The sequence below is a fragment of the Ictidomys tridecemlineatus genome, chromosome 5, assembly GCF_052094955.1.
Source record: "Ictidomys tridecemlineatus isolate mIctTri1 chromosome 5, mIctTri1.hap1, whole genome shotgun sequence".
Classification (NCBI taxonomy): Eukaryota; Metazoa; Chordata; class Mammalia; order Rodentia; family Sciuridae; genus Ictidomys; species Ictidomys tridecemlineatus.
This window is the reverse complement of record NC_135481.1, coordinates 43,995,681-44,008,410: the sequence shown is the minus strand read 5'-3', so window position 1 is coordinate 44,008,410 and position 12,730 is coordinate 43,995,681. Positions and strand designations below refer to the sequence as shown.

Here is a 12,730-nt window from a genome sequence, read left to right as displayed (position 1 = left end):
AGAAAGGAATGTAACACTATTGTGGAATTTTGTGCAAGGAAATGAACACTAGAAAGGAAAATCAATATGGTGGTAGAATTGACTATGAAACGTATGGAAGCAAAGAATGGACTCAAACTAGAAGAGTTTGGGCAAGGTACAACTTTAATTGAAGAGATGGGCATGGGGATGTAATGAGGTAAGAGATATATTAGAACTACAATATAAAGGATGAGATAATCAATTGAATGTTCATGGTGAAAGAGATATAGTTTACAGAACGATAACAAAATTCTGTGCCTGAACCAGTACGGATGAATCAGTTGTGATAAATAACAAAATGAGAAAAATACATGTGGAGTGGGAAATAAGTTCAAATTTTATATATAATGACAAATAGTCCTAAGGCCATATTTAACATGTCCAATTTAATAATGGATATAAAAGATATCTAAACAGAACTCTGATGAACTAAATAAAATTTTAATATATAAGTATATAAATTTTAATATATAACAAAATCAAAGTTCTGAGAACTAAGTATGTGAGGAGACTCACTATTACCAAAATGTCAGTTCTTCCCAACCTTATATATAGATTCAACACAATTCCATAAAAATTCCAAAAAGGTATTTTGTGGATAAGAAACAAAAGACAGAGCTGGGGTTGTGGCTCAGTGGTAGAGCACTCACCTAGCACAGGTAAGGCTCTGGGTTCGATCCTCAGCACCAAATAAATAAATAAATAAATAAAGAACACAGTATAGTTGATATAATATTGAAGAAGAACTAAGTAAGTCTGAAGACTGATACTATCTGACCAGACTCACTATGTTTTAATAATCCAAAAAGTGTGGTACTGGCAGAGGAATAGATGGGTCAATGGAACAAAATACAGAGTCCAGAAATAGTTCACACAAATAACTAAAATAACAAGGCAATACAAAGAAGAAAAATTGTGCTAGAACAAATGGATATCTACTTTTAAAAAATAAATCTATACACTGATCTTATATCCTTTATAAAATCAATTCAAAATGTATTAAAGACACAAATGTAAAACATAAAGCTATCAAACTCTCAAAAGATAACATAGAATAAAATCTAGATAGACTTGGGTTTGGGTGGAATTTTTTTGGATATAACATTAAAGGTACAATAAAAAAGGAAAGAGTTGATAAGTTCAGCTTTATTAAAATTAAAAAACTTCTGGTCTGTGAAAAACATTAATTACTATGAGAAGCAGATGTTAAACTACAGAATGGGAGAAAATATGTACAAATGATATACTCAAAAAAACCCTGCTATCCAAAATATACAAAGAACTCTTAATACTCAATATTAATGTTAATAATCCAATTAAAATGGGCAAAAGAGGGGCTGGGTTTATGGCTCAGCAGTAGAGTGCTTACCTAGAATGGGTGAGGCCCTGGGACCATGGTCAGCACCACATAAAAACAAACACCACCAAAAAATAAATAAAGTAAAAGGTTAAATTCTAAAAAAAAAAAAAATGGGCGAAAGATCTATAAAGAAAAATTTCACCAGAGAAGATATACAGATGGCAGATAAGCATAAGAAAAGATGCTCAATGTCTTAAATCATTAGAAAACTTCAAACTTTAACAACAATGAGATAACGCTACAAACCTAATATAATAGCCAAAACAACATCTAATGCTGTTAAGAATGGAAGAAAAGAAATTCATTTATTACTGGTGGGATGCAAAATAGTACAGCTAAACATCCTTTCATTATACTTTTATAAATACAATAATCATATTCATTGGTATTTATACAAATGAATTGAAAACTTATGTTTACACAAAAACATGCACATGGATGTTTATAGTAGTTATATTCATAATTGCTAAAAGGTGGAAGCAACTAAGTTGTCCTTAAGGAGGTGAAAGGATATAATAAACTTTGTTATGTTCAGACAATGGAATATTATTAGGTACTTGTAAGAAATAAGCTAACAAGACTTAAAAAAAAATGAGGGAACCTAAATGCAAATTAATAAGAGAAAGAAGCTAATCGGGAAAGGATACATACAGTATTTTTTTTATATGACATCCTGGAAAAAACAAAGGTATGGAGACAATAAAATGAGTGGTTGCCAGAGATTAAAGAATACCAGTGAAGAAATGAATAAGTGGAACATAGATCTTAAGGTGGCAAAACTATTCTGTATGATATTGTAATAGTGGATACTATTTGACATTATCAAAACATATAGACTGTAAAAATTAACAGTGAACCTTAATGTAAACTATGGGCTTTTTATGATAATATTTAATCAAAATAGGTTCAGCAGTTGTAAAAAATGTATGACTCTGGCACAGAAAGTTTATGGTGGAGTAGACCATGCTTGTGTGGAAGCAGGGAGTATATAAGGGAACTACGTACATCTCAATTTTGCTGTGAACTGAAAGATGCCCCCCACATTCTATTTTTTTTAAAGAGGGTATAAATAAACATGATTATAAAATAACCAATTAAAGTAATGGTATTATTCCTATTTGTCCAGTAACGTTGATACAAAAAATAGAGATCATTTTGGTGATATACAGTAAAATAAACTCAACTGGCTAAATAAAGTGATTGTCTTTTCATATGCTTCTGTATCATGACATAGATTGCAAGGATGAGAAGAATAAAGAGGAAAATAGTGCAATTAAAGAAATAATTACACATACAGGAGTTACAGGTAAAATTAAAGGAGAACAAAAGATATATGTCACATAGAAGTCATGGAAAGGTTGTGTTAACCAAAGAAAAAGTCAATATAGAGAAGTTGGTAATGTTAATGAATAAGCTGTTGATATTTTTTCAATTAATCAATGATTCTATTAATTTCTTCTTAAAAAAAGCATTTAAAAAATAAAAAAATAAAGTAATGGGAAAAACTGGCCATAGTAATTGACAAAATGCTATGTTAACTTTTCTGTACAAAAATGACTGCTTAGTCAATGATGTTTTTGAAAATGCTTTTTCAAAAATTATGTATATACGTAGATGTTTTATAGTTGTCAGGCTCTGGAGATACCTGAAAAAGAGAGAGAGAGAGAGAGAGAGAGATAAGAAGAAGAAGTAAATGCATCATTTTTATTCAATGTCAGTAGATATCTCACCTTAAAGATCTAACATTGTAATGTTCAATAGGGAAATGGACTGTAAAGACAAATACAATACCAAACAGCAAAGTGAATAGTTAGCTGTTTAGGTAGAACTGAACATATAATTGTAGTAGTACCTAAACAAGAATTTAATGGTTTTGAATTTGTGTGTGTGTACATGCAGCAAAAGCAGAAGGGCCTAAAAGTAAGGGGTTCCTTTTAGTAAGTCTGAGAAATGTTTGGATAGTATTACTTCAATCAGTTTTTTGATAAAAGGCAATTCCAGCCCAATTGACTGACCTATTTTTTCAATCCTGTTCATCATCATCTTTCTGGAGACCTGGTATCAGTAACTATTTTCTATTATGGAAACTCTCAAAGAGTTTTCCTAATTTTTGCTGAATCCTCGTTAATTCTCTTGATCCTTCAGATTCCCTATCCCAAACGTGTAAGTAGGAGTGTGTCTCAAGATTTGGAAAAAAAACACAGACACACAGAATACTTTTTCTAATCTTTTTTTTTTTTATCTGTCATTAGTCTCATTTCCTTACACAATTTCAGCTGGTATTTCTATGAAGACAGAAATATATAAAGCAATATTTCAAGGATCACACCTTACAATCAAAGGATCTAATCCAGATTTTTACTGATTCCACTCAACATATTTCTTTTAATTTGCTTTATTTATTTATTTTTTTATTTGGTGCTGAGGATCAAACCCAGAACCTCACATGTGTAAGGCAATAGCTCCACTACTGAGCTATAACCTCAGCCCCCACTCAACATCATTAAATTGACATTTTGTTGTATTTTAAAAAGAGCTCTACTGCACTTTTGCCTCATTTTCCATCTTTCCCTTGTACTTCTCTTCCCCTGAATATTTTCAGAAAAGCTGTATTTCTCCTCTCTTCTTATTTGTATGAAGAAATCCAATTCATCATCAAATCTTCCCTGTAATACTTATGCACAATAACCTAATTCTTATCTTGCTACATGATTTAATACTTGGTTTTATATTGTCCTTTATCTTCTCATTGTTTAATGTATTACTCCCATTTCACTGACCTGCCTGCAAACTTTTCTGAAATGTAATTTCTTTGTATCATAGCGATCTTAAGATTATAAGCAGTTTTAATATTCTTAGTTATTGACTGAGGAGCTGAAAAAAATCACTAATAACAAAATAAATTTGCTTTCTCCTCTCATATAATGTCACAGAACTATATATACAGAGTCAATGTGTGTATCTCACTTTTCAAATAAAGTCACTGTAAATCTTAGATTTACTTGCCTTGTCTTCTAAGTGCAATTCTAAAAAGCGTAGATAAGCCACAGGTGCAAATGCATCAGCTGAATGTACAACCACTTCTGAAGAATCCCTGAAATATAATTATAATGCATTTATTTACTATACAAATTATGGCAAGTTACTCCTGCTACTCACAGAAGAGACAAAAAATCCTCACTGTGTACTAATTTCCATTGATGTACAACATGCAGTGATTAACATGTATTTTTAATGATTCAATAATTAGGTAAAAGGATCAAGAATAGTAAACTTTTGAAAAAATAATGAAGTTTTTCATCTTCATAAGAGCACATAGTTCAACTTGTAGGTTCACTCAAAGCTCTTGGAACAATTTTAAGACTTAAACTCCTGTTCAATTTCATTTTCACAAATTTGCTTGGTAGGGACTAAACATTAGTGCTTTATCTTCATTATTCTTTTTATTTTCAAAAGGTAAGTCATTCAGTGTTTCACACAAAATCTCAATTATCTTTCACAAAAGCATTACCCAGGATGGTTTAAGCTTCAGCTGAACTCTTCACACTGCAACATCAATGCTATTAAAATTGATCGCCTGACATAGTAATTACCACATTCAGGTAAAATGGTATGAACTGCTTGTTAGAACCATAAGATACATGTAAATTAACCCAACTTTATCAAAGATACCCTGTAAAACACATATGAATAACAAATTATGTGTGAAGTTCTAATAGCTAATTATTTTTTATTATTGTTTATTGGGAGTGATAATACTTTGCATTTTAACTGGAAATTTAAATAGAAATTTCTCATATTTCTTTAATGCCTTAGGAAGTAGTTCCATTGTTTGGATTAATATTGTTAGCATTTTGATCACTGTAGTATAGCAGAATAAATCCTTACTTTGACTTTTTGTCACTAAGGCAAAAACATTTTTGAATCAACTTTTGTGATATAAAGTTATTTAGAGGCAATAGAAGAAACATCAGAATATGTGACTGCAAAATACTAAATTTCCATGAGCAAAATATGTTTACTTTCTATATGAAAGATTCAAGTTAGATTTAAAAACTATGTTTGATGCCAGGAATGGTGGATTACACCTGTAATACCAGTGATTTGGGAGGGATCCTTGGCAGGAGAATTGCAAGCTAGAGGCCAGTCTCAGCACCTTAGCATGACCCTGTCTCAAAATCAAAAATTAAAAACACTGGGGATGTAGCTTAGTGGTAAAGGACCCCTGGGTTTAATTCCCAGTACCAAAAATAAACAAACAAAAACAAAAGTATGTTTGATGATTTATAAAAAAAGTGACTTACATTCATGAACCTTTATATCAAATATGCATTTTGTTAATGATTAGGAAAAGCAACATTAAAAAGGACTTCTTTTATATATAACTATAATGCACCAATTAAGATATTAATAATAAAACAATAGAATGATCACTAAAGTAGAGTAAACAGATCAGGGGAAGGGAGTTGGGTGGGAAAGGGAAAGTACTGGGGAATGTGAGTAATCAGTTTTTACATAATATGTACATATACAAATAAGGCATAATAAATTCTATTACTATGTATACTTATAATCCACCAATTAGAAGACGGAACTTGTTGGACATTAAAAGAAAAGCAAAGTATAACACAACAGAAATAGAATCATTCATGAGTCAGGATCCTAATGAAAAGATATGACTTACCTTCATAGGTTACATCAACTAAATTGATGCTTCCAGGTATCATGAGGAGGAACAGAAAGATAAAGTACAGAGGAAGCCCTCTTGCGAGTCCTGTAGACTCACACCTACCCTCACAGACATCTAGATGTGATTTCTGTGAAGCCAGTCCTTATACCCACAGTCAGTACTAGTTTTCTTCTTCATGTTCTTTAGTATTGCATTTATAGCCCTGTTATAACACATCTACTGTAATTGTGTGAGAGGTATTAGTTTTGTTCATCTTTGCCTGTTCATGTGCCATCCCAATTTACCCCAGCTCAGTAGAGTACAATGACTGGGATTAATTAGACATTAATAACTGTATAGTTAAACTTTGTCAAACACCTTTACATTTTCATATTAACTACTGAAATGATCAGAAATCCACACTAATTTTAATTACCTTCACATGAATACATACTTTTTCATACATACATAACACTGTCTCTTTCATGAGTAATACTTTAAAAAGTTTGTGAAACAAAGCATGTAAAGAATATAATAATGGCAATTTAACAATATTTAATATGCATATTACATTTGATGTACATGTAAACATTCATGCACACATAAATATCAATAATGCCATATAGTATTCCTAGCATAATAAAAATAAAGGTTAATGGATCTAAAAATTTAAATATAAGAAAAAGAGTTAATACATTTAAATAAATTCCCAGTTAATACAAAATCAATATGAGAAGGCAACTAAGTTAAAAGTCTTTGCTCCCTCCTCATGGGGAAATGCCTCAGTATGGTGCTCTGTACTGAATATATCTTGAATAGGTAGCAAATATGAGTAGTTTGAGAAAGTAGAAAATGAATGGATAGTTTAAAATTTTTTTTCTTTTAATATTTGTTTAGTTATCAATAGATTTTTATTTTATTCATTTATATGTGGTGCTGAGAATTGAACCCAGGGCCTCACACATGCTAGGTAAGTACTCTACCACTGAGCCACAACTCCAGACCAAATGGATAGTTTTTTAACCATGTGATTTAGTCCTTCCTTCCTTCATTCATTCTGGTTTTCCTTTACCCCATATATAACAACTCTGTACCAGTAGTATAGTAATACTGACTATCCAAAGGAAAATATTGACATTAAAAATATCAATACTGACATTAAAAAGGATTATTCATCAACACAGAAAATAAAGTGATTACTTTCTTTAATATACTTTAGAATTTAAGTTCTGATATATATGTATACGATAGTAATTTTTTAAGATTTAAGAACCTATAATTTCCCAGGAATTGTCCTCTTCTTTTAAAAGCTAGTCGGTAATTCTTTTCATCAGAGCTTCTAAGGAAAAAAAAACTTATTTTCTGATCTAAAATTTGTATTTTAGAGGTTAGTGACTTTATATATTAACTAATATGAAAAGTGAATTATAAAAGGTTCCACGTTGAATTTTCTAAAATTATGAAGGTTTATGAAACTGTCTTTCCTAGAAGATTTAAAAAATGTTAAAGTTCTGGAATCATTTCAATCTCTAAATTATTTCACTATACAACAAGGATTCAATCTGTGTTTAAAAGATTCCTAATTATAATCAAATAATTTGGCATGTGAAAGTTTATTTAATATAAAATATATAAAGTAAAATATTCCTATAATAATCAAACAATTTTGTATATGGAAGATGTGGTCTTTTTCTTTTTTAAAATAAAAAAATTTATTTGAATCAGACATTTGAAATATGAATCCTTGTAAATAATTAGTTGTATGCTAACTAGGGCAGACCAGAATTTATTACATAAAACAAAAATTATTAAATTTTCCCCAAATGAATTCTGAACTACAAGATCCAGCATTATTAATGGTCGAATGTTGTTAGAAAGTTATCTTTTAATTGTATCATATGGAAAACTATGTCTAAGTAAAATATCTTTCATTTATATATAATTTTAGAATGGATAATGCATGTTAACTTACATTTGATGCATATTAAGCAGGCATGATAAGGATAATTATATATTAAAGGGGAGGAAGGATTTTGCACATAGTAAGAAACATCCTTTTTCCATTGAACCAGGATAATCCTCAATATATAACCTCTAAATATAAAAGAGAATAATACATAAAAATATGTGAAACAAAGCAAGTAAACAGAAATAATAATAAAATACAATTTAACAACACTTAATACTTATCAGTGCCTACTGTATGTTCTGAGAGTTCACATATAGAACGAGCACTGGAAGTGGTTGGTAGCACAAACCTTCAGAATGGGAAAGATCTATCAAAGTGGGCAGAAATAGGAAGGTGATTTAAAAGAAAGGAATCAAGTAAGAAAGAAATGAAGCTGAAGAGAGAGATAATCTATAAAGAAAAAAGAGGAAATAATATGCTTAAACATCAGAATTTGGTGATAAACTGACAAATGAATAAGAACAAAAAGGTAAGACTTCCTTTGTGTCTCAAGGTGCATCTGTATGGTGGCACCTCTCACATATTGTTGATTTGTCTGTCCACCTCTCTTTTTTACAGAAAGAACTCTTGCAGAGCAGGGAAACAGTTTGCAGTTTCACTTAAAAAATTTCCCTCAATAAATGATTATTTGGCTGCAATGAATAGTTCTATTTGGCATTAGACAGTTCTAATATACTTTCTTTGATACCTTTTCTTGAAGAGCATGACAAGTTCCCCTCAAGACTTTGTCTCCATCAGGTTTAAGGGATGCAGGTTTAAGTATTATGATAAGGTGCTGGGGTTGTGGCTTAGTGGTAGAGTACTTGCACATGTGAGGTACTGGGTTCGATCCTCAGCACCACATAAAAATAAGTACATAAAATAAAGGTTAAAAAAAAGAATGCTTTTTTTAAAAAAGTACTATGATAAGCAGATATTCTGGTTGTGAAGTAAAGCAATACATGTTTTATAACTATAGGACTTCAGTTTTTCAAGTAAATGGGTAAAATCTTATTCTTTGGATTTCTTCCTCTTAGTGTTCTCCCCTTGGCCAATTTTGCTAGTCTCATATTAGTAACTAAATATATATCAAGTTTTCCATTATACTCTAAATTCACCCTAGCATGTGGATGCTTTTCTTAAATAATCAAACAGTGCTATTTCATGGAAGTAATATCTCATGCATGTTTCATTTGTGAATCATTGTGTGATCACCACAGTCAGTAGGATGCTCTGGACATAATAGACACCTGATAAATATTTGCTAAATAAGTCATTATTATGTTGATTATTAATAGGAAATAAAACAGGAAAAACATGAAAGTATACATGAATTTTGTACATGAATTTTTGTGATAAAAACATTTTGCTATATCCTATTAAATAAATATTTTTTTTAGAAAATCTACCTCGAGCTGTCTTAATTTTCTTAACTTACTCCCTCTCTTATTAATATGTACAAAGAATTCAAATCTTATTGTTGAAAATACCAAAAACTGTCCATTCAGTCAAGCATAATTCAGATAGTCTTTTCTAAGAAGCATAAGAACTCAGGAAAAGGAGATAAAATGCTTTCTTAGCATATGACAAGAGTGACATAAATTAGAACATAGATAATAATGTAATAAACTGAAGAAAGCTCCTATTTTTCTGTATACTAATTTTAACAATTTATGGTAAATAAATCATACTACTTACCATAAATTGAACCTATTTAAAAACAAAGTTTACATGTAAAAATAACTACAAGTAATTGAAGAGAAATATTTAGTATGCTATTCTAACTTTTTAAAGCCAAAAATAAAAGGAAAAAGAGGATGGAGTTAATGGAACCCACAGGCTACTGATGTGGCAGTTTATCAAATGTTGCTGTAATGAAAGATAAATAATACAGGCAATTCACACTTCATGAAAGGATAAAAGTGTCAGTGTGTAGGTTCCAGTTTTACTGCAGGCCATAATCAGCAAGTAAACGAAAGTGCAATGTCTAAAAAGTTTATAGCCTTCTATGAAGGCCTCCTCTTGTCAGGTATTGATTAAGTATTCAGACAACTTCACTGGTATTAAACAAATTGAGTGTTTGTGAACTTAGAGGACATGTTCTATTTCTCCCAACAAAAGTTGCCTCAAGCTTAATGTTAAGTTACTTCTTTTATCACTTAAATTTAAGGAAAGGGCAAAAAACTTCTAAAATGATATCTTACACAATTATTTTCTTCTTAAATAGAGGGCAATCCAAAGTGAATGTTTCATATTCTCCACCTTCTCCACATACGTGGACTCCATATTTCTTAGAAAGCTGAAAATAGGAAGGGGGGGGGGTAATAGAAAACTTAAAATTAGACAGCAAAAATGCTCACTTAACTTGTATTATTTTGTACTAAAAAAATCATGCAGGAAATTTTGATTACAAAACAGACTGTAAGCTACAAGAAAATAATAAACTTTCTGCTTAAAACACATTTAAAATCACTTCAAACATTTTATCAAAAAGCATAGGATTTTTAATAGTCTCGAAACCTTTATAAAATAGTAAGGGAACAGTATTTTTCTTTGTAGTGTCAAAACTTAAAGATACTATAAATTTTAGAAGTGGTACTAACTTTAGATTCAAAATGAGGCCAAGCTATTAAGTAGTAAATAATCTATATAGCCAAACTATGTTTTCTTTGTCTGTTGAACTTTAAGTATGAGGGGAAAATCTGCTGTTTTTGGAGAACTTCTCAGGAACACAGAGAAAAAAACCTAAGACCTTTCCTTAGGCCTGTGAACAAAAAAGAAGTTAAATACATAGTCAGGCGCAGTGGTGCACCTTTGTAATCCCAGGGGCATTGGAGGTTGAGACAGGAGCATGGTGAGTTCAAAGCCAGCCTCAGCAATGGTGAGGTGCTGAGCAACTCTTCGAGACCCTGTCTCTAAATAAAATACAAAATAGGGCTGGGATATGGCTTAGTGGTTAAAAAAAAAAAAAGAATGCTTTAAAAAAAAGTACTATGATAAACAGATATTCTGGCTGTGAAGTAAAGCAATACATGTTTTATAATTATAGGACTTCAATAGGAGTTCAATCCCTGGTACCAAAAAAAGAAAAAAAAAGCCACATGCATCATGGTTATTATACTTGAGGCTATATAAGAGTGTATTTGGAAAGTTCCAAGGCTATGAAAAACCAGTGAAGATCTAAAGCTGTAGGAAATCATAAAAAGGTCTAAGTCCAAAAGAGATTGAGATAGCTTGTAAAGTTGTCTCCAACTTGAAATTAAAAGATAAGCAAAGAAGCAAAAAAATCAATACAATTTATAATTTTCATTTAAACATAATCCATGTTACTGAAATGAACATGATACCCAGAATTTTTTAAAAAAATCTCCTATTTGGTTGGTTCACGGTTGGTATCAGTGCTGGGGAACATTCTCACCAGCTGTAATTGTCTTGAATCTTTCAGCTCCTGTGGGAAGTCTTTATTATTATGATTCCCTCTCTTTTATTCTGAATGTCACAGTTTTCCCTGCTTATAGATTCTCCTTGCCTAATGTTCTTATAGTCAAAAGAAGAGTGATTTGTTTTGCTGTATTACTGCCAGTGCTGGAACTGTTGCCTAAGTCTTCAGCTTTACACCTATAGTTAAATATTTATTTATTCATAGTTACATATTTATTTATCTGGTTATTTTTGAAGCTGTAATACTATTCTGAACTTATTAAAATTCAACTATTGAACTATATAGGCATAGTTTTTAGGGATTTAAAGCATGGGTCTAAGAGAATTCTACTTTTCTCATTAAGGATGAGTAGTTAGTTATATGAGGTATTAGAAAGGAAAAAAAAAAAAGGGGGAAACTGAAGAGGAGAAAACTGAATGATGTTTTCTATAAGAGCTCCCAAGAGCAAAGTAGATACATTTTTATCATGCTGGGTCATAAAGCAGTGACTTAGCAAGGCCAAATTGTGAGTTGGTTCTGATTCCAAATAAGAGGAACAGATTATTTTATCATAGCAAATTGAATTAAATCTATATCTGCTTTGCAATAAAAATGAATAATAATGGATAAGAATTATAGGGGTGTTTCTCAGTTTTGTTAGCTAGTACCTATCCCCTTCTGTTCAAGACCAATCTCTCATGCAAACTTTCCACTGAGTGAACCTTCTAATCTCACATTTATGACTTATAACTAGCCTCTTTTTATGAGTCTACTTTATCATTATTAGTTTTCTTCTATTAGAAAATGCTTCATTGATTCTTAACATTATTTTTGTTATTCATCATCAAAGAATAACTGGATTTTTAAATTAAAGTTTGGGTAGCTATTGTGTCCTTAGTAGAAATTATGTAAGCTGTTATGTTAAACCAGCATTTACTCTATAAAAGGCTGATATATTCAAGATGGTATTCACTAAAATCTGGATGTACTCAGTGATATTTTCAGTTTATATAAAATATTTCTATTCAATTAATTCTTCAATAAACACTTATTGAACAATGATTATTAGCTAGGCCTTGCTAGATGTTAAAGATCCAAGAATAAGCAAGACAACGGCACTTGAAGTTTACCAAATGTATTTCAATATTACAAAATATGACATGACATGATGTTGCCTTGATAAATGAATATGTACAAGTTCTTCTGCCTTTCTATCAATGATTCACCAATAATGGACACACAGATTCCAAGTCAAGAAATCCAGATAAAGGGCAATTTACTTTTCTAAAACTTGTAGATTGATGTTACTAA

The 12,730-nt window shown here is 30.8% G+C and overlaps 1 protein-coding gene across 17 annotated transcripts in view; it reads right to left on the bottom strand.

Annotated features, from left to right (window-relative positions):
* Positions 1-12,730, bottom strand: part of Dph6 (diphthamine biosynthesis 6) — a 415,070-nt gene that overhangs the window by 234,024 nt on the left and 168,316 nt on the right. For 12 of the 17 annotated variants that reach the window (XR_013438851.1, XR_013438852.1, XR_013438858.1 and 9 more), the window contains 2 exons: positions 10,203-10,297; positions 4,388-4,475 (listed from right to left, as the gene is read on the bottom strand). Coding sequence is in view for 8 of the 17 variants with exons in the window: in XM_078049870.1 (XP_077905996.1) it covers positions 4,388-4,475; positions 10,203-10,297 (183 nt within the window). In the remaining 9 variants the exon portion in view is untranslated. Of the gene's footprint in view, positions 1-126; positions 3,027-4,387; positions 4,476-8,022; positions 8,145-10,202; positions 10,298-12,730 lie in introns of those variants that run through there. The other 5 variants (XR_013438856.1, XR_013438857.1, XM_078049874.1 and 2 more) reach the window with 3 other exon arrangements.